The following is a 22,030-nucleotide window of genomic DNA, read 5'->3' as shown; positions in this document are numbered from 1 at the left end:
ATATTTCCATTCATCTGCTGATTTATCCAGGTATATGGTGTGTATATATGGATAAATAAATATACATAGAAAAATATATACATAGATCAATATATATATCTGTATATAGATATTTGTGTGTGTAAATATATACATTGTATATGTGTATATATATATACACACACACACACTGAGGATCTGCTATATTCCAGGTATATAGTATGTGTGTGTATTTACTATATATAAAAATATATTTAATGTATTTATAAATATATATATAAAATATATATATAAATATATTTCATGTATTTATAAATATATATAAATATATATATTTATAAATATATATCATGTATAATTTAATTTATATATAAATATAGTGTCACATATTATATATTTATGTATAATTTATTGAGGGCCTGCTATATTCCAGATATATAGTATGTGTGTATTTACTATATATAAAAATATATTTCATGTATTTATAAATATATATAAGTATATCTATTTATTTATATATAGGTGTGTATACATTTATCACATATAATTTATATATATAAACATAGTATTACATATTATATATAATTTATTGAGGGTCTGCTATATTCGAGGAATATAGTACAGTATGTAGAGTTATGATATATGCAAATATATGGTATATACTTACTGAGTAATATATGTATAGTAAGTATACATATGGTATATACTTACTGAGGCTCTAGGCATATATATGTGGGTCAAATGCTATGAAGAAAAGCGTAAGACATATAAAGGGGCTTGGGGGCAAGGAGCATGACCTTCTGGCCAAGGGGCTGGAGGCGAGCTCTCTGAGGAGGTCTTTTGGCCAGGCCTGGAATGACTGAACTAGCTGCCCTGTGTTCTCGGAGGAGGAGTATTCCTGGCAGAGGAACAGTTAAGTGCAAAGGAAGGTTCTAGGGCAGGAGTGTGCTCTGTGTGTCGGGGAACACAAGAGGTCAGAGCAGCTCCAGTGAAGTGAAGTGGGTCCGAGAAGGTTTGGAAGCCATGATAAACACCTCAGAGTTGTGTTGGAAGCAATCAGTGGGTCTCAAGCAGGGAAGTGATCTATCTGATATGTGTTTTTAAAGGTGAAAGCTGAGTGATTCCCTTGAACAAGTGAACCAGAACAGTATTATGTCCATGAAGGCAGGCGTGATATTCAAAACACTGAGCAACTTGCAACTGTGCTGACCAATCAGAACGGACCCTGGTCCTGGCACAAACGCCAGGTGCTTGAGAGCCCCTGTGGGCCAGGTGGCCAGTCCTAGAGCTGCTGGATCTGGGTGAGGTCTCTGCGGTTGAGGAGGAGGGGACTGGAGGGCCAAGAGAGCGCTTGTTTGTCCATCTGTATGGAAGTAGTCAATATTTTAACAGAAGAACGGGTAAATACACACTGTATAAAGGTACAGTGAATAGCTAGGATTGAGCTGGAAGTTTAAGGAAACACAATCAAGGTCATCAATGAGCAGATCTACTTCCCTTTATCCAAGGTAAATAAGAATCACCCATCCATCCATCCATCCATCCATCCATCCATCCATCCATCCATCCATCTGTCCATCCAGCTATGCAAGAATTTGTAGTTTTTGAACTACTGGTAGATGTCAAATACTGTTTTCGTGTTGGGATCTGTCCGCAAATAAGACAGGCAATGTCAGCAATCTCATGAAGTTTATATTTTAATGTAGACAGACTATAAACAGATATGTGTCAAGCAAATTTCAGCCTGAGAAAATAAAAGCTCTTGATGATATAGTGGTTGGGAAGCAGGTGGGATATTTTAGAGTCAAGAAAGAAATGAGTAAGAAAGAGACAACATAAAAGAATTAGTTCCTGCTATCTCTCCAACTCCTAGGAAAGTACTCCATACATGGAAGTTGCTTGATACACATTGGTTGGAAGGAAAAAATGAATGTGGAATTTATTTAGCCATTAACAAGAATTAGGCATAACTACACATGGTAACATGAAAGGGTCTCTACTTGTAGAGATGAGGAAGCTGCAGAGTGGTTACTTTGTAAAACTAAATGCACATATAGATGCACAGACTTGGAAGAATCCACACAACACGATCAACATTGAGAGGGAATGAGAAGGTGCTTTCACTTTTTACTTAATATGTCGGTTTATTGTTTGCATTTTAAGAGTAGATAATTCGTTTTGAAATAACAAAGCTCTTCGAAGCACGCACACAATGATTCTGCGTATCAGAGGGGTGACCTGGAATGAGGCATGAATACTGGTGAATAATTGATCCAATCAGGAAACCTACATAGTCACTTGACAGGTGATGATCCTTGTATGGTGTGGGCAAAGCAGGTTCACTCACACTCAATGCCATCAGCCAGGCTCCCTGATGCTCCGCAGGGCCTCTCCACGCCCAAGGAGATACAGGCATAGAATATGTTACAGTTTCTAATGCACCTGTGTGCTATGCAGAAACAAGAGGCAGAACGGAGTTAAGAGCAGAAAATAAAGAAGAAAAAGTATTGCAAGTTTCAAAGGACAGCATCCTGGTGGCATTGCTGAAATGGATGCCAGGAACTACTGGCATTTAAACAATCCAGACCTTCACCTCAGAGGAAGTTCAGCAATGCTGATCCCACGAGACCTCTCAATCCAGGTGAATTTTGTCGCTGGCTTACAACGAAAAGAAGAACAACGAAGGGAAGAGGTCTCACCCTGGAGAGACCTGCTGCATGGTGGGGATATAAAAACCTTAAAAACAAAGGCACCTCGTGCAGATTTTTGTGGAAGGATTAGAGAACAAACAAGCATGCCCTCCCTAAATTCTCCTGGGCAGTGCTGGCCCGAGAGCCCCATCTCAGAAAGCTGCACACAAAACATGGGGAGGCGGGATGCCGGCAGGAGAGCGTCCAGGGGTGAGGGCTCCCTGACCCTAGAGGCTGAGCAGGCGAATCACGTGGCTCCTAAAAGACCCTGTAATTTTCAGTTGACTAATGGGGGGCGGGGGGAGAATCAACATGTGAATCACCTTTCAAGTACTTAATTTAATTAGACAAGGAAAATGAGGCTTCTTTAACATTCTTCCTTGGCATTAACTTCTGTCACAAAGCAGCGTAGCCTAATTGGTAAAAGTGAAAAAGTGATTACCGAGGCTTAAGCTTATTTATCACAGCTGCTGCACTTTTACAAAGTGAGTTTTATGGTGCTAAAACCCTCCACCAGGGCAGTACGGACCCCGGAGCATGGATTCCAGTCTTTTCATAAAGCACCTCTAATAAGCCGCGGTAATAGGATGGGTGGGTGGGGAGGGGAGTATATTAAACACACAACCCGGCTGGGGCTCACAGCTTGGTCTGCTGCCCTAGGTGCCCATTCTTTCTCCTCCTGTCTTCTCTGTCCCTTTAGAATCATACATTATGGCAGGTCAGGGAGTCCTTAGCTCACCTCCTCTCATCCCGGGCAAATGACTTGCCCTGAGTCACACTGCCCTTTACCAGCAAAGCCAGATCCACCCAGGCCACGTGAGTCCCAAGTCATGGATCTTTCTGCCTTTAGCAAGCTAATCAGAAAGAAGGCGGAGCTGGATCTCAGGAGCTAAAATTAAGGATGTTCTGCAGCAGCCCCTTATTCGCTGTTCTTCTTGGTCCTTCCAGTTTTCCATCGTGCTGGTAATTTTCGCGCACCGTCTCTTCTCTCCAAGGGCCTAAACATTCGGAAGGCAGGCTCCTGATCCCACTCCTCTTGGATTACTACTGTAGGGCACCATCTTTAGGAGGCACTGGATACAACTGTGGGAAAGAAGGAAACCTCTCCCTGTTAATAGCCACGCTAACTGATGGACTATAGGAGTGTTTCCTCAACTCCACGGACTAAAGCATGAGAGTGGATGTTTGCAATGTGTCAAGATCTTGTGTCGGAATCCAAGATCTGAGGGAAAACTAGAGCCAGCCCACAAAGAACTTGCGATCAAGCTGGCAAGATGACAATTTTTCTTTTTGTTTTGGGGGAAAATATCAACACGAAGACTCAGAGAATACTAGCACAAACACCCATGCACTCACGACTCTAAATTCTGCACATCTAAATTTTGTTGTATTCACTTGGTCTTCCCACCCAAACCGGACAAATAAAACCGATAGAACAGCAGGCCAGGATTGTCTGTGTTCCTGGACCGAAGGCCAGGGATTCAGCTGCACGTTCCTTTAGAAAAATACTTAGTTAGGCAAGCAGGAGATACAGGGATTGGAGAATAGCAATGCTGCAATCCTTCCAAGGGTTTGAAGACCCTGAATATTTTATTAAACACCTCTGCCTGATGAAGGAGTTCCAGCCCCCCTCTACCTTACATTTACATGGGCTGCACCATTGTCAGGAGGAGGCTACGTAGCGGATGGACAGGGCAAGTCACCTGCAGCCACTGTCCCAAGACCCACTGCGGCCAGGCTTTGGAGCAAGGGGTAGGCTGAGCCTCCCTCGAGAACCTCCCTCAGAACACCACTATTGTCCTTGCTGCCTGTGTCCCAACCTGCTCCCCCACCCCCAAGGCCATCTGCCCCTCGAGACTGGCCCCTTGAGAGTGATACTCATTACTTGTCCCAAGTCCTGGGTTGTGTGTAGCAGCCTATTGTTCTGTGAGGATCAACTTTGGACACCGCCTTTCCTTCACGCTGTTTTTCCACTTTCCGATGGGAATCATCAAACATTACCTATGTGCAGCTTTTTGTATAACAATTCTAAACTCAACCGAACTGTTCCAAAAACACGGTGGGAAGGGGGAAGGAACAATGCGGATTCTTCGTGTTAGCGGGTAGATGCCATAAAGAGAAGACTTCATTTTGGTGGCCCTCAGAGTGGCTCCTGGACCAGCAGCATCCCACACAAAGCTACACTCATCTGAAGATTTTTTTTTTTTTTTTTTTGTCTTAAAGCAGGTACCACCAGCTCAGTCCCCAAGAAACCTACGTTCCCTCCGGGGCTAGGAAAGGATCTGTGGGTGCTGGCGCAGGCTGCACCCAGCCTCGACCTGGCATCTGCCGTCAGCTCTTGGGCCAACCCGGCCGATGCTTCTTTCCATCTTCGGGACACGCCACCCACAGGCTGCCTCGTGGGTAGTGCCAGGCGCCTGGGGGCCGAAGCAGCGAGAGTCACTGTCTCCCCCACCCCAGAGTAGGCTAGGACTGCCATTATCAATGTCGGGCAGACATACACTTCACGGGCTGCTGAACTAAGTTGAAGAACAATAACAGCAAGACCCCAGAACTACAGGCTACTGGTTTTGTCTCTGCCCAACTTGCAAAAGATCACTGGACACATAAAGGCCCAGACGTAGAGTCAGCTTGTAATGCGGCGGGGGTGGGGTCGGGGGCTGGGTGGAGGTGGGATTTGTGTTCTTTGTTAGCACAACACACAGACAACCGTTCAGGCTGGCCCATAAAATAAGGCGACTTGGTGCACACGTGGTTTCTGAGAATCTCTAGAAGTACATTAGTCACAACTCATGGACAAGGAGGTAGGTGGTTTCTATAACAGCTCATGGTGACTTCTGGAGTTTTCTCTCTTCTCTCTTTTGCCATGCAGAAAGCCTGAATACCCACCTGCAGGGGATCTCAGTGAGGTCTCTTGACCAGCAGCATCAGCATCTCCTGAACTCTTGCTGGAAATGCAGATTCTGGGGCTCTGCCCCAGACTTGCTGCATCAGAAACCCTGGTAATGGGGCTTAGCAGTATCTTAATGAGCCCTCCAGGGGATTCTGATTCTCACTCAAGTTTGAGACCCACTTGGACTGAGGTATACAGTGGAGTTCCATAATTCCACACTCCCAAGAATGGTGCACAGCTTGAATTTAGAATATGGATGTCCTTGGCCAGGCAGAGCCCTACCTGATTTCCACACAGTGTGGCCTCCCCACACCAGCCTTGCTTATTTCTCCCCACATCCCCACACCACCCTGTTATCTCTTATCCATCCCCTGGGCTCTGACACCAGCTGGCTCCTGAATGCTTGCACGATGCTGGCCCCTCAGCCTAGGCATTCCAAAAAATACGCATTGAATGAGTAAGCGGTCCTCAACTGGATCATTTTTGAACTTTCCCAGGACTTTGTGAACAGGCTCAGTAAAGACCACGGGGGTGGAGTCTGAACGTTACATAAGGGATCTCCCGTGCAGAACTCAACTGGGTTCCACTGTTAGGAACACCAAGGAAGTCCTCTTAGGAAGGAGCTTTTTCGTATGGTTTCCAGGGGTGCGGTCTGGCTGGAGGAATATCTCAACTTCGGTATCATGAGAAGATGAGCTTCTACTAAGTAGGCATTTTATTATTATCCACTAAAACACAAGGCGATTAAAGCACTTTTTAATTTTAAAAATTATTAAATGGGGAAGGAAGTAAGAGTATCGGTTAATCTCAGGTCAGTTTTTTTTTTTTCTTTTTCTTAAACCCTCTAATAAGTTCCTAAACATCAAGCATTTCCATGAAGCTAGCCAGTTACTTAATTATAGACTTGGTGAGTAAGTGCTTCTACAGAATTCTCAAAGGGATTGCCAGGATCCTCGTATAATATAGGGTTTAGATGTTCCACACCGGAGCCTATATACTAGCCCTTTTATCTTAAGGCAAAAAGGTGCCCGGGAGAGGATGCAACGCGGGGTTACACACCTTGGGGAGCCAGCCCGGCTCAAGGGTGAGGCAAGCCACCGAAGGCTGCACACCGAGGCACCAGCAGCCCCGCCCTGCTCGCCACGGGCCACAGCAGGACCCACTCTGGTCCCACTGGCCCTCCGGGGCCCTCGCAGGGCAGGGGAGTCTCTTCAGGGCAGTAACCTCATGCCTCATCATCCAGGACAGTCAGCAGTGCTGGTGCTCCCCTCCCAGCTCAGAGCTTCTCTCCGGGGTAACGAGCCTGTAGTGCCGGGTGGAGGAGGGAAGCACAGAGGGCGGCCAGCATGAAGGGCCCGACACCTGGCTGGCACCATGATCCCCTGGGAGGCCACGGGCAAGCCCTCCAGCCTCTTCTGGCGGGGGTGTCCTCTCCTCTCCCCAGATTGCAGCGTGGGGATCCCCCAGGTCCCTTCTCGCTCGAAAACTCCCTGCTCATTGAAGCCAGAGATTCAGGGCCCATGTGGCAAAAGTGAGGAAATGAGAAGAAAGGTGGGGGGGCAAGGAGGACCAAGGCAGCCGACTCAGACCCCAGCCCAGTCAGGGCCAGGTGGGGACTCCAGGCCCAGGAGGCTGGAGGGGGTGTGCGCCATCACCTGGCTCAGGGGGGAGCACTCAGGACTTAGGCTGCGTCCGTGGGCAGGGCCCCAGGGGTGGTCGGGGAGCTGCCCTTGGTCCTGGGCTGGCAGGGAGACATGCTCGGGAACGACCACAGGGTCCCTCAGCATGCTGCTTCCTGACACTAGGGGATTACAGAGCCCTTGGACAATCTGACAGCACCCCAGACTCTCTTCCCTGCAAAAGTCACATGTGCACCCATAGGGTATTTTGCACACTTAGAGGGATTTTGTAGGTTCTGCATGAAGAACCCGCAGGAACACCAGCACACACAAAGAATAGGACAGTGGTGATATGTGGGATACGAGGCATAAAGATGTCTGCAGGAACCCAGAGAAGGGCGGGGAAGGCCCGTTTGAGGGCTTGGGAAGCATCCCTGGTGAGGAGGCACTGAAAAGATGGGTGGGTGGGTGGACCAAGGCTGGGCAGAGCCTGACAGGCAAACCGGATATGCGGGGGAGACCCAACCTCAGCTTCTTCATTTGTGAAAATGGTCAGGGTACTACCTTGCAGGGTACTGATGAGAAGGGAATGACAATCATTGGTAGCTTAAAAGGGAGTGCGAAAAAAATAAAACCACCAACTCTAGTCTAAAAAAAAAAAGGGAGTGCGTGCGGGCAAATCGAACGTTGGCTCCCTTCCGGTTTTCTTACCTGGCCCCAGAGCTTTCGAGGGGGACTATTACACCCACTCCCTCACTCAGCAAACATCTCCGAGGCCTGTGACTACAGACAGGCACTGTTGTAGTTGTCGGGCCACAAAGCCTGAGGCCGGATCGCTGCCTTCCAGTGGCTCCCAACATGGCGGGTGGAGACAGAGCTACAAACCAGTTTCCCCCTTAGGAAGAGGAACGACAGGACAATCCCCCCAGTTAGGACTTCCCAAGGGACATGGACACGGCCAAGGGATGGGAGCGGAGGGAAAGGGCAGCCTCGCGACTGGAACGGAATGCCTTGGAGACGCCATCCCAAGAGGCAGCCCCAACTACTGCCCTGGGTTCGGGCCTAGAGCCCAGCAGGACAGGTCACTCGTGCCCTGCTCCCGCCACCGCCCAACTCCCAGCTAACACTCACGCCTGAGCACCAGCCCCTCCACCTTAGTTTAGCTGCCTTAGTTTCTCATCCCCTTCCAGACCCGAGGAACCTGCTACTCTAAATCCTCGGACCCTCCACACAGAAGCCCCGCTCACGACACCCAATCACAGCTGATCTCTCTGAGGCACCACAGGCCCGCCCTTCCACCCAGGAGAAGACAGCCTGTTTCCTGTCCAACACAGTTCCATGAGCACAACCTCATCCCTGTTCATCTAAGGCTTTAACACACACACACACACACACACCCCTTTGGGGGTGGGTGGTAACACACATTCATCACTTACACGTACAGGACAGACACACCTGAGGGCAGATTGAATAGGAATCAGGAGTAAAGGCAAGTGTGAGCAGGGGCAGTAAAGGTGCTGCCTCCCGGGCCCACAGCTTCCGTGGCCCAGGTGAGGCCGTCCCTCATTCTTCAACAGGCTCCAAGGGAAGGAAGCGCCTGCTACCAGCTCGGCCTGTCTCAGTTCAAGGCTCCCGGTGCACCGTGAAGCTTGTCATCAGACTGTGGCCATGCGTCAGGCCCATCCCTCCCAGGGCCTGCTCTCCCCACGAGGAGAGGCGTGAGGCGAGGGACTCTTCATGCTGTGGTCGTTCCTGAGCACGTCTCCCTGCCACCTCCACCACTGGAGAGACCACCCAGCAGGTGGAAGCCTTAATGACCCTGCATCTCCTGCCTTAGAAATGCCTGCCAGGGGTGGGGAGGTGGTGGGCGTGACTTTCAAATCTACCCTGAATTGGGATTGACAGGAAGTTGGAAGAGAAATGACCGCCTTATTGACATGTCCACTGTGGTTTTAACCACGGGACCTCCACATGTTCTACGGATAGTAACAGAGTCGTCAGTACTTTCTGGAATAAAGCATCAGAGTCTCAAGGGCTGATGAGTTCGGGTAAACTAACATGACACCTTCCAGGTCAGCAAAGACACTCGGCCCATCCCATCTAAATCTGCAAGTTTTACTTTTTAATTGCTAGAGGTAATGACGTAAAGCTTGAAGAAAATTTATCAGCATCTTCCATAAAAACTTCAGAAGCCTCCAGATAAGAAACATCTATTTTTTTATTTTTTATTTTTTAAAGAAACATCTATTGTAAAGTATACACAATTAGTTGCTATCTGATACAACGACATTTATTCCAATTCAACCTTAGTTCTAAAATGAAATATCCACGTCCCTCCCTCTACTCCTTGGCAGGGCTCCATTAACTCTCAACGGAATTGCATAGGATGAACGTAAGGGATCATAAAATGTGATGCAAGGATGGTGGCATGGCATTCTCTTAGCTGCCCGTATAAAAGCTGAAAAGGGGAGAAAGAGCTGAGTGTGAAGACTACGGGCATCCCCGTGTAGGGTCACGTATCCAGTTACGGAACCCATCTCATCAACCAGCACTGCAAAACAAACACGGTGGGCCCAGAATTCCTATTGGCCACCCCCACAAGGAGGGCAGTGCACTTCCCAAGGGCGTCCCCAGAACCTTTGCTATTTCTCTTCGGTTCAGAGCATCCAAAAGTCGTGGTGGAGGCTAAGACGGAACTCTCAGAAAACGTTCTGTAGGCACTTATAGGCAGCGTATGGATGTGTCGGCTTTCAAACTAGGAAATAGCTGTAGAAGATCCTGAGCTCCGCCAACTCTTGCCAAAATGTATTTCATCCCATTATTGCTCCGGGTCAATTTCTGTTCATGGGAAACTGCTGGTAACAGCAAGAGCGGGGCCGGCTGGGCTGGGGACAGCCAGAGAACGTCAGGGCTGAGATGGCCTGGCTTCTGCACACTATCGACCTGTCACTACATGCAGGACCACAGCCACTGAATTGCTTCCATTCTCAACTGCCCAGCTTTCCCACCTGCAGAAAGAAGGGTTTGGATGAGATTAAGTCCTTGGAAAAATACTGATTGTGTAGGACTACGTGAGGCCCTGGGCCAGGGAGGCGCTCAGAAGGGGTTAAAGAACGGAAGGGCCAACTATGCTGGTGCTTTCCTGCTGCAGAGAAAGTGATCCGATTTGCGCTGTACGTAGAAAAGTGGAGAAGAGCATGGGGGGTGGTGGTGATGGGCCAGGGGCTCTGCCTTGGTCCCCATCTAGCTGCCCCAAGAACGGCGGAGAGCTCTGTCCAAGCACGGCTGTAGCCCACGGAGACACACAGGGAGTCGGGGCTCCCTGTCCGCACGCTCTGAACTGGACATGCATGGAGGGTCCGCTGCCCCAACAGGAACTAGAATCCTTCAGCTCAATGCACTGTGCCCGCTCAGGGGCAGGCAGTCCCCAGGTAGGCAGAATTCCCTGCAGAGTCCGGCAGTCTCGTTGGCAGCTTGCCATCCCAGTGCCACGCATGGTGGTTCATCATGTGGGTCCGCTGCCCAGTGCTGACGGTGGAGGGGAGGGCCGGAGGGATGGGGACAGAGGGTAAGAGGAAGGAACAGCAAAAGGCAATGCTGGTAGGAATTAGGACTGCACTTATCTGAGATTTGGTGCTGAGAAATGCTGATGCTGGCATCCACTTGGCCCTCGTTTCCCTAGAGGCTTCCAGGAACTATTTGAGATTCAGGCAAGTAAGACCTGGGGTTTGTCCTCCAAGGAGCTCGCTGTACAGTGGACTTACAGCCAATGATTTTTTTTTTTTTTTAAGATTTTATTTATTTGTGAGAGAGAGAGAGAGAGAGAACAAGCAGGGGGAGCGGCAGGCAGGGGAAAAGCAGGCCCCCCGCAGAGCAGAGAGCCCGATGTGGGACTCGATCCCAGGACCCTGGAATCGTGACCTGAGACAAAGGCTGAACCACCCAGGCGTCCCATAGCAAATGATTTCTTAAGAGCCTCGGTAATAAACCAGGAAGAAATGCAATCTGTTCCTCTCTGGTGCTACCCAAGATGGTAGATGGATGTAGCCCTGACTAGTTTGCTAGAACATTCTTCCCAAATGATATTCAGCTATCATTCCGCCCAGGTAAGGCAGCAAAAAACAAGCAATCTGGGAACTCTAAAATCAGCACACAAAAGCAACTCGGTGAGGCCAAGACCACACCCTGTGCACATGTATGTACTTCACCAAAGGGTTAAGTGGCCAGAACTAAGAGAGAAAACCTAGAAGGTCTCTAGAGAAATATAAAATGGTCATGTACAGTAAGCCTGTGCCCCACAAATGTTGTTTTTTTTTTTTTTTTGTAAAGAAAAAAACTGAGCAGTGACCAGACCCAAAACTATCAGAGGAAGAAAAGCAACATTAGCTCAAGCCTGAGCAGCAAGAAAAATATGATTCCGTTTGCCAGATAAAATAGGAACTATCTGCAGCTGGATTACCTCTGTGTCAGTCACAAAGGGTCAGTCTACTCATCACATGACCAAGTCTCTCCACTTCAACTAAGTCCCATTGTCCAAATTAAGCCAGCTCTTTTCTGATTCGTAAAATGCCATTTCACAGAAAAGTGCATCACTTCGTTACTACTTCATTACTACTCAGTGTAACGTAAAAGAAGTTACATTTAACTAATGTAAAAACAATTTCCTAATTAAAAGGAAACTTAAAACAATGTTCTAAGTGTGATTTTTAAGATGCTGGAACAACCCAAGATTCAGAATATATTTATAATAACCACAAACATGATTATATGAATTTTTCTTAAGGTCCTGTCTGCAACCGAAGAGAATCATCCCCTTGAATCCGATCCTTTACCCCTAATGGGTCTTCAGAATTGCTAAATCACTTAGTTTTTGTGGATGCACAACAACGACCCAGCACAAGGCACTGTGGGCACCAGTGAATGAATGAAACGAAAGAGCACATCTCACTACTGAGTGTGGCATTCCTTTAGGACAAGAGACAGAACACTGCAGCCAACAGCCCTAAGGGTTCCAGGCCCACATCGATGAGCTCTTACGGGGCCTTCTGCAAATCACCTCAGTGTTTTCAAATGGGATTCAGAATGTTAACTGTGGCTCAGGCATCACAGAGTTCTTCTGGAACATAGAGAGAGATCTATAAAACACATCATGATCTTCGAGAAATAGATCACAGAAGTTTGAACGCTGTTTACCAGCAGGATACAAGAAAAGTCATGAGATGCAGCTTGATGATCCGTTTTGGTTATCGAAGACTCAGGACACCTCAATGGTAATGACAAAACAACTCATGATAGAATAAAGACAAATGACTTCTGTATCTTAGGAGTCTACAGCACCTCGGGCCTGCAGATCAGTATCTGGCAGTGGACATTTAAAATCATTTTATTGGTACTGAACCTCATATAAATTCTAACATCAAAATCTGTAAGACGTTAAGAGAACACAGTTAACATGATGTGACATAAATACAGGCAGATGATAGAAATTCATTTTCTTTCTTCCCTGAAACCCAGCTACAGAGAATGTGGAAATATATATATATTTTTTTATCAAGGAGATAATCTGTTTTATCAATAGCTAGGAAGCCATTTTTGTAAATTGTCTGTCAGCTGAAAAAACAATACACTACTTACATCATATTGGAAAAGGAATGACCTCAAGATTTCCAAGCAACACAGCTATTTTTCACATCTGAACTCCCCTGCTGATCATCAAGAATTGTTTCAAATGTCCCATTCTTGGCCTTCAGTTGTGCCAAAGCCTGGACAAGTCCACAACAAAGTGAGTTGCAAAATACTGAACATTTCTGCATGGGGTGCTCAATCTCAAATCGTCTGGCCTCCCTTTCCCTTAGTACACCATCACTCATAGTAGTGTGAAGTCTCTCCTGAATCAAGCTGTGTTTATATTACATAAAGGAAGTGTGAAATCAGAGTTGTCTTGCTTCTCTCTCCTGCAGGCTAATAAACTCCCTCCAACTCATTGTTCTACTGTTCTGTGCTTAGAAACGCTGTGGTCCAAACTCTGTGCTCGGTCAAGGTGTGGCAGGCAGGAGGCAAAGGTGAAATTGGCCTAAAAAGGCTCAGGGCTCACTCAACACACTGCAGGATGCCATCGTCTTCTGTTGTGGGTGTATGAGGGATGCAGCGAAAACTGCGATTTGGGGAGGGGCCAAGAACTGTCTTCTCTGATCTAAAATGGTGCTGTTTTCTCTATCATGCTCTCGACGCAATTCCCAATGATCTAAAATGCCGACGAAGGAAAGAGAGCTCTTCGCCTCTTTTCACCGAACAGCCTGAAATACTAAAAAGCTAAAGGCAGACTAGAAATAAAACACAATTCCGATAGGTTTAAACCAGATTTAAGTTTTTTTTTTTTTTAATTCAAATCGACCCAAAGCAAAACTTACATTACAAAGGAAGAACAAAATACATTATGATATAACACACTAGGAGTTACATGAAAGCTAAATTTGTGGGCAAAGGGCCGCATCCCAATCACATTCCGGGCTAATGAGCAACTCTGCAGGAAAAGTTAGAATCTCCACTTGCGTATGGTCCACTCTGGTAATGAAACTATACATTCTTGTCTCTTAGGGTGCGCATCTGACAAATCACTCTAGGCTCCTCGTGCTCCAGATGTGTACTTCTGCCGCTGCCAGAACAATGAATTCTCTAGCGGAAATGTTGTTCCAAGCATTACGGATAATGAATTAAAAAAAAACCAAACAGTCGAGTCCTCCAAACTAACAAGCGTGGGTTATTTTGTAGTAAATAGTTTAGAAATATGGGAATTAAATAATCTAAAAAACACTCTTAGCTCTGCTGTACATTTATAAACAAATATTTACACACAAAAAAAATCTTGTTTTCAAAAGATGAGGTTTGCAGTTCATTAATGGTCATAATCTTTTATGAGCTGGTTTCTTTGGTGTACTTGCCAAATATACTTTCATAAAGGTTTAGTAATAGGCTCAAACAATAAATTTCAAAAGGAACATGGAAGGGTCAGCGACAAATCTGATGATATTCGGAACATTTCAGTGAAGACTCTGGAAAAACCAGTCAGTCGATTTTTGGAAAATAACTTGTTCTCTCTACTCGTTACGTGACCACCAAATGTGTCTCTGCCAATTAAATTCAAATGCGGACCTGCACGTTGATCCCTATGTTCTACTGGTTACCACCTTTGAGACTAAAATTTTAGTTATGGTTAAACAGGATATGTGACTGGGATTTTACTAACAAAAATAAAACATTCTTTTTAAGTTTCCAGGTTAATCAAACCTCCAACAATAAATAATGGAATTATACACTTCTTCATTAAATAGAAATTTCAATTCCAAGGAAGAGCTCTCATAATTTTTTTTTCCCGAAGTCGCAGCAGCAATGCAGAACAAAGAATTTACCTTAGTCTCATCTTTTTACTTGGAACTCCCTGACTCAAACTCAGTGGCTAACTTAGTTTGGACACCTCTGAATGGCTGGGGAAAGAAAGTCATTTTCATCTACCTGAATAAATGAATACACACGTTTTGAGGAATTAAGCCCTGCGTGAAGGTAACGTTACTAGCACTGCTCTGAGTGCAGGGTCCCGGGCACCCGCCCTCCCAGCTCCTTGTCTCCCTGGGCCTGGGGTTTGACGGGGAAGTAACACTCAGTACATTTCTGGCCATGCCACGTTCCTGACACTACGAGTCTCACTTCTGACTTGGGTACTGGTAGGAAGGATGAGAACACAGCTCAGCTGCATGAGGGACTCTCTCTCGGAAGATGACATTCTGGAGATGGGAGACCACCCATTTCTATCCATCAGGCTCCGGTTAGTCTTGGAATGGTTACCAAATGGGCCACACCGTCACTGGCTCCCTGCAAAAGAGTCTATGTACCCCATCAGCAATCCCCCCGAATCATTCTTTTTCCGGAGCTGCCCGTTCTTCAGGCACCTGGGCACTGCGTAGGCGCGAGCAGATCCAATACACCAATGCCAAAGCTACTCGGGATCCTAGGGAACTGACTCTGTGCTTGAGAGATCGATATCCCTGCTGGCTCTCTAAAAAAAAGGTAAAGCCAGAGTAGATGCTCAATTCTGCTTAGTTATACTTTCCAGGTGAAGGAGTTTTATACTTAATGACTCAAAACTAGACATTCAGACAAAAGAAGCCCTTTATCTTGTAAACGTCTGATAACAAATTTATTTCTAGCGCGTAAATATTTTGAAATCGCCCAAAGCACGGAGAACAATACTGGGATATTTGAAAAGGTTCTTCTGAAACTAAAATGATGACACGTTAATAAGCACAGAACACATTTCCGAGGGCATCAGCGTAGATCCCCAATGTCTCTGGAACCTTTCCCACTGTTACTGACACTTTATCATAACTGTGTTTACACTGCAAACATATGCCCAGTCAACCCAGAAAATAAAACGACCGTCCAGAAGAGCTTCACTGTGCATAACCTTAAAATAGATAGGAAGTGTTGAATTAGCCTATTAGGAATTAACCAGACTTACAAATGTGCACCCATTAGAAATTGTACCCTTTAGAAATTTTTTTTTTAACTGGGAAGAAGGAAAAAAAACAAAAACAAAAAACACCATGAAACCACCCCCAAATTATTTAACTGTTAAAGCCAAATGGCTTAACAATATTTTGGGTTATTTTTAGGGAAGACTCTACCACCAGGATATGAAATTTTCTGCGTAAAGTGAAGTAAAAGACAAAGCTTACAATGGAAATGGCACCTGACATCCTATGGTCCTGCAATTAAAATTAAAGTGGCGGTTCCTGTTCTCACGGGCATGTCAAAGCTGGCTGTGGAATGAGAAACACTGAGTGAAATAATGGATAAAATACACCAGAAAGAGTATTGCACGGGAGGCACTGTTTTAAAAACAGAACACACTGGCTTTATAAAGTTATTTTTGTTTCCATTAATTGTTTTAAAAGCACGATTCAACGAGAGACAGAAGTTGAGACCCAATGTCTCTGGGTAGTGTACTACAGTTGTTAAAAAAATAAGTTAAAAACAAGAGCACACCAACAGGAAAGCAGAGGTACTGGATTTATGTCATCCAAGAGCTACATTAATTAGGAAAGGAACAGTTTGAAACAGCCAATTTGTACTCATTAAAAATGAATGAGGTGACAGCGTTACTTTAAAAATTTCTTAGGGCATTTTCCAGTAGAACCCAGGACCCCCCCCACCCCCACCCCGGGTGAAACTGCGCCTCCAAACCTTAACAAGTGCTCTGCTGGCTTATAATGTTGTGCACGCCCATGAAACCATACATTTGGAAAGGGGAAATTCTCCACTCCAACGCTGCTTGTGTTGTTTTGGAAAAACAATTTTCGTAAATGCAATATTGTATAGAAAGCTTGGACCTCTGAAACTTGGACCAAGAAACCAAATTAAGACCTTCAAGCATGTGGTGTGTGTGTGTGTGTTTATATATATAAAAAAATCCCTCCCCTACCATGAAAACCAAACAAACAAACAATCAAAAAACCTAAAAGTGTATACCTGCTTTCTGACTTCACAGCAAATCAGAAATTGCATAGGATATACTTTGTGCAAGGCAAAAAGCCTTTTAAGTATCTGGAATATAACTCCTAATCTTGCTCACAGTTCTGTGTACATCAGATATCATCGAATTTGTGTTTTAAGTAGTCTTTCATGACCTTGGCAATTGGTAGTTCATCAAGTAGCTTTAGGTTTTGAAGGCCTATACATTGTCGAATTTTAATTCGGCACAGGTCCTGCAAGTTTCTGGGCTGTCCTAAAAAGACAGAAAAAAGAAACTGTTACAAAGCTACACAGTACAATATTTAAGGCAGGCTTTTCAGTTCTGAAAAGAATTATTTGTTTCACCGGGACACGTCTTTCTATGGACTTCACATGCAAAGGACCAGACAGACTTACTGAGAGGACGCACCCTGGAGACCTTCATGTGAGGTTTTATCTGATGCTTTTCACAACCCTGGGATGATGGATATTTTCACCTCCATGTTACAAATAAGGACTCAAGGGATCAGGGATTTGAGCAAATTGCTCAATGTCAGATGACCAGTTAAAGCTTTTTGGACAGAGACTAAAACCAGTTTTTCTGAGTCTAAGCCTGGTATTCTTTTCATTACAAATCAGAATGCCGGTTTTCATCCTGGGATGCCTCTAATATGCTGAGTGAACCTGGGCGAGCAAATCAAAATTTCTCTGTCTGAAAAGTGGGGGAACCAAATGAGATGCTGTCTAATGTGGCCCCTCCTTCAGCTCACCACTGAGGACACTGGAGCCTAGACATGTAGCATGATCTCCAGGGAGCTTTCCCAAGCGACATCTGCCCACCTGTTCGCCATGGTTCTGGACATAGCAGACGCTTGGCTGTGGGCACGAGGGCATAGACTGGGGGGGGCAGGGAGCCAGGCAGAAAAAACACCCCAAGCTATTTTGAATCTACGTGTCTTCAAACCTCACACCCTTACCCAATGTGCCAATAAAAACCACTGCTGTAACTCAACTCAGAAGAAAATTTACAAAATTCAATTTCGTTCACTTCTGAATATCGTATTTTACCAGAACAATTTAGATGACCTCAAACACAAGCAAGAATTCTGAGCAACAGTGCCTCAGTTGCTGGACTCACATAAATTTTGCTCTCATATTAAATGGTAACAAACAGCAAAAGCTAACATGTTGAATGCTTACTCCATGCCATGGGTCCTTATAAGCTCTCAACATACACTAACTCGTTTCATCCTTTTATGAGGGAAGCACTACTTTGATCATCATCCCCATCTTACAGACTCCTTGCGTCTCAGAGAGATTAAGTAACATGCTCAAAGTCAAGTAGAATGCCATACCTCAGCGAATCTCAAACTTCTTGGTCTCAAAACCTCTTTGCATTTTTTAAATATATCAAGGACCCGAAAGAACTTCCACTTATGTGGGTTATATCTATCAATAACTACCATATTAGAAGTTAAAGCGAATTTTAGAAATACTTATTCATTAAAAAATAAATAAATAAAAATAAACCCACTACATGTGGCCACAGACAACACTGGTACAAAAAAACAGTATTTTAAAAAACAGTAAGAATGACATTCTTTCACATTTTTGCAAAGTTCTTAAAGGGCTGGCTTAATAGAGGACAGCTGAGTTCTCATATATGCTTCTACACTTAATCTGCTGTGATAAAGTCATCTTGTCTCTGGACAAGATGAAAGAAGGAGCGTGAAAAAGGCAGATCATGTCTCGGTATTATGAAAACTGTTTTGACCTCAGACAGGGGAAAGGGTCCTGTGGAGCTCCAGGAGTCCCCAAGCCATACATGGAGAACCACTGCTATCTATAATTAGTACTTTACCCCTTACTTGAACTGCCCTTGTTTATAGTGATCGCCATTATTCAAAATTAAGTAATTCTTCATAAATGAAAAAGGCTCCTTTTAACTCTCTGTAAGGGCCTGTGTGAACATGTGCTTTCCAAGAGTTACTTAACACACGGTCTTCTCTGAACAGAACTGCAGAAGCTACTGCTTTCCTAGAAACGCCTGTAAACCTGGGGCATGTCTATCTATGGATACCTGCACGCAGATCAGTGTGAGTCTGTGATACGCTCACGCGTCTCTCGCCAAGATGTGTCTTCTCCATTTTCCAGATCTCTGCTCAGAAGCACTTCATTAGGGGTGACAAAGGTTCCCCATCAGATACTTCAGAGTTCCTTTCTACTACAGCACTTAATAAGGCTGTGATTTTACATTTATTTGGTGATTCTCTACTAATGTCCACCTTCTTCACTATCTGACATGTTCCATGAGGGCCAGACCACATCTGGCTGCCAATGTGGCCCAAGGCCTGACACTGTACTCAGTAAAAACGAGCTGAATGAATGAATACTTAACAGGCTTGTCCATAAGGGACAAACCAGTCAACTCACTGCAAAACCCACCCGTGTCAACAGCAAATCATTTTCTAACCTGTTTTGAATTATTTTTCACCACCCTTCATGGGCTACCATTAGGAAGGGAATAAATTATCATTGTCATTTTTTGATAAGCGCTTACAGTATTTGATCTGCAAATGCAAACCAGAATATGAATTAGATATGAACCTTCTTTTTTCAGAGTAAAGAATCTGATTTTCCTAATAGATGGCAGGTTCTTTTCAAATGTAGTATTAACAAAAAGAACAAGCACAATGTATTCAGACAAAAAACAGGTGAGGATAAGGCTGACATGTAAAAAACATACGCACACTTAAATGGAAACATATCATCCAACAAAGTAGAAAACCTGTATTATTGGGATTTGCTTAGCTAAGGGGGAAAAAGAAGGGATCGAGGCAAAGGGTTACAGAAGGGGGGATCTTCTGCTCATCCTATTTTGTGTCAGACTGTGCTCTCCAAAAATAGCCACAACCTCTCCTGTGCCTCATGTTCTTTTTTACAGTGTGATCCATACGCCCACCTCTAAGAGATGGAGCCTCGGTTCCCCTTCCTTGAAACTGGGTGCACTCATCACTATGGGGGAAGTGAAGCTATGTGACTGCGATGAGTAAGTCACAGAAGGGGACATGCTTTCACCTGGTTCTTGGGACATTCACTCTGCCAACACAGCTACCAGCATGCCCTGAAGAAGTCTGAGCAGTCTAGAAGGAAGAACTGAGGTCACTGCCCAGCAACCCTGGCTGAACGGCTGAACTCCCAACTGCCAGCACCCAATTCCAGCCATCGGAGCGGGCCATCTTGAAAGTGGAGAGGCCCCAGTCAAGAGACTCCAGATGACACTGCGTGGGGCAGAGAAGCAAAATAATCCACCATTACTGTGTTAAGCCACTAAAATTTGCAGCATTAGATAACTGAGATTCTGGGACCCTGAAGTAGGGTGTTGCCATTAAAAAAAAAAAAAAAATTCTAAAATATGTGGCTTTATCACTGGGACCAGCTGGTGGGGAAGGGCTCTGAGGAGTCTGTTAGGGCTTAAAAGAAAGTTCTAAAATGTTACTAGAAGCTGGGAAAAAAAATGTTACTAGAAGCTGGGGTGGGGGGGCTTTTATTAGTAGCAGAAAGTTTGGCAACACTGTCCCCGGTTGTAACATAGAAAAGTAGTAAATATATCCTAATGATCTAGTTAAGAAGATTCCATGGGCCGACTATTGGAGGGGCCACTGGCTCTCCTGTCTATGATAAAATGCAAGAAAGCAAAGATAAGCTGGCACCTGTAATCCAAGGGATGTAGCTACAGAAATCCTATCATCCTCTGAAGGCACCTCCACAGGGCCTCTCCCAGGGAGAGATGAACTTTCTATGTCTACACATCAGAGTTTTACTCGACTTGCTACTGATTTTTCTTCTCCTTTAATTATTAAGTGGTGTGTTGTGGCAATCTTTTACTATTTTGGGAGAATCTTATCTTTTAAAGAGCTCTTGGCCATGTATAATCTGCAGAATGACCTTTAATGGGAGAGGCACATCTTAGTGGTTAAAAGCATCAAGTCTGGAGCATGACGGCCCGGGTCTGACTCCTGGCCCCACCATTTACAATCTGCGTGATCCTGGGCAAGCTCCTTAGCCTCCTGCCTCAGATTCCTCATCTATGAGCCAAGGATAACAACACCTCCATCACAGGGTTTACAAGCATCAAAAAAGTTAATTTTGCGGGCGCCTGGGTGGCTCAGTTGGTTAAGCAACTGCCTTCGGCTCAGGTCATGATCCTGGAGTCCCTGGATCGAGTCCCGCATCAGGCTCCCTGCTCAGCAGGGAGTCTGCTTTGTCCTCTGACCCTATCCCCTCTCATGTGTCCTCTCTCTCTCAAATAAATAAATAAAATCTTTAAAAAAAAAAAAAAAAAGTTAATTTTGCTAAAGTGCTTATGGGTATCGTACCAGACACACAGTAAGGGCTATATAAGTATTTGGTGAATAAAGGTTAAAATAGTGATTTTTCAATACTTGTAAGGATAACGTTTGCTTCTCCTTCCCAGAAAAGTGGAGGGTGCTTCCTGGAAGTTGAGGTCTCCCCTCTTCCCGGTGTTAAGAGAGGAAGACAACTAGTTGGCAGCTTACAGCAAAGGAGCCACTTGGTAATCGGTTACGGGGAAACGGTCCTGGGCAAATTGATGGGAATGACACTGTGGAAATTGCCGCATGATTTAGGGCAGGCAGAGATGTAAGAACCTTAACTATATAAGAACCCGTGCGGTGATGAAGGGAGGGGTGTCTTTACGTTACTGCGCTGCCAACGGAGACAGGGACTCATCTTGCCATGTCGGAACACGGACCGGACAGCAGGCTTTAACAGGCAGGAGTGTGGTAAGGACTACTCATTGCCATCCCTGCTATTTCTAAGACTGACTAGGGAGCTATTTTTTTTCAGGAGTATCATTTTAGGAACAGAAAATGATTGAAAAAGTACTTACTTCCTAGTCAACACATCACTCAAAAAAGATTTACTGTGCACCTATGTACCCCCAAAATGCACTATGCCATGGATTAAAGGGGTGAGGGGAGAGAAGGCGGCAGAAGAAAAGAAGGCAGAGAAAGAGAATAAACAGAATGAAACCAAAAACACTCAACACACGCATGCACAAGGTTTACTAGGTGTCGCAGAAAATTACTCCTAGCCTGTTAAGTAACAATTGCCTTGTTCAAGGGATTGTAACAGGAGAGACCTGGGGGGATAGCTCACACAAGAGTATAATTTCAGCAATCATAAACACTTTGGGGGATGCAGGAACACTACAAGGTATTCACACTAACAAACTACAATGGGATTGCATAATAGTTCAAAGGGCTATTAATCTCTCCATTTGGTAAAGGAGCCCATCATTAGTAATAATTGGGCTTGCA

The 22,030-nt window shown here is 45.1% G+C and overlaps 1 protein-coding gene across 2 annotated transcripts in view; it reads right to left on the bottom strand.

The window, feature by feature from the left end:
* Window positions 1–16,766: 16,766 nt before the first annotated feature.
* The window catches only part of ASB7 (ankyrin repeat and SOCS box containing 7), a 45,597-nt gene continuing 40,333 nt past the window's right edge, over window positions 16,767–22,030 (bottom strand). For both annotated transcript variants that reach the window (XM_045899521.3, XM_045899520.3), the window contains one exon: window positions 16,767–16,962. In XM_045899521.3, the coding sequence (XP_045755477.1) occupies window positions 16,823–16,962 (140 nt within the window). In that variant the 3' untranslated portion in view covers window positions 16,767–16,822. The remainder of the gene's footprint in view (window positions 16,963–22,030) is intronic.

Source organism: Mirounga angustirostris, unplaced genomic scaffold (assembly GCF_029215605.1).
Source record: "Mirounga angustirostris isolate CCGP_5_RB_7025 unplaced genomic scaffold, mMirAng1.0.hap1 SCAF_9, whole genome shotgun sequence".
NCBI classification, from domain to species: Eukaryota; Metazoa; Chordata; class Mammalia; order Carnivora; family Phocidae; genus Mirounga; species Mirounga angustirostris.
The sequence above is the reverse complement of the archived record's forward strand: the minus strand, read 5'-3'. Positions and strand labels throughout refer to the sequence as shown.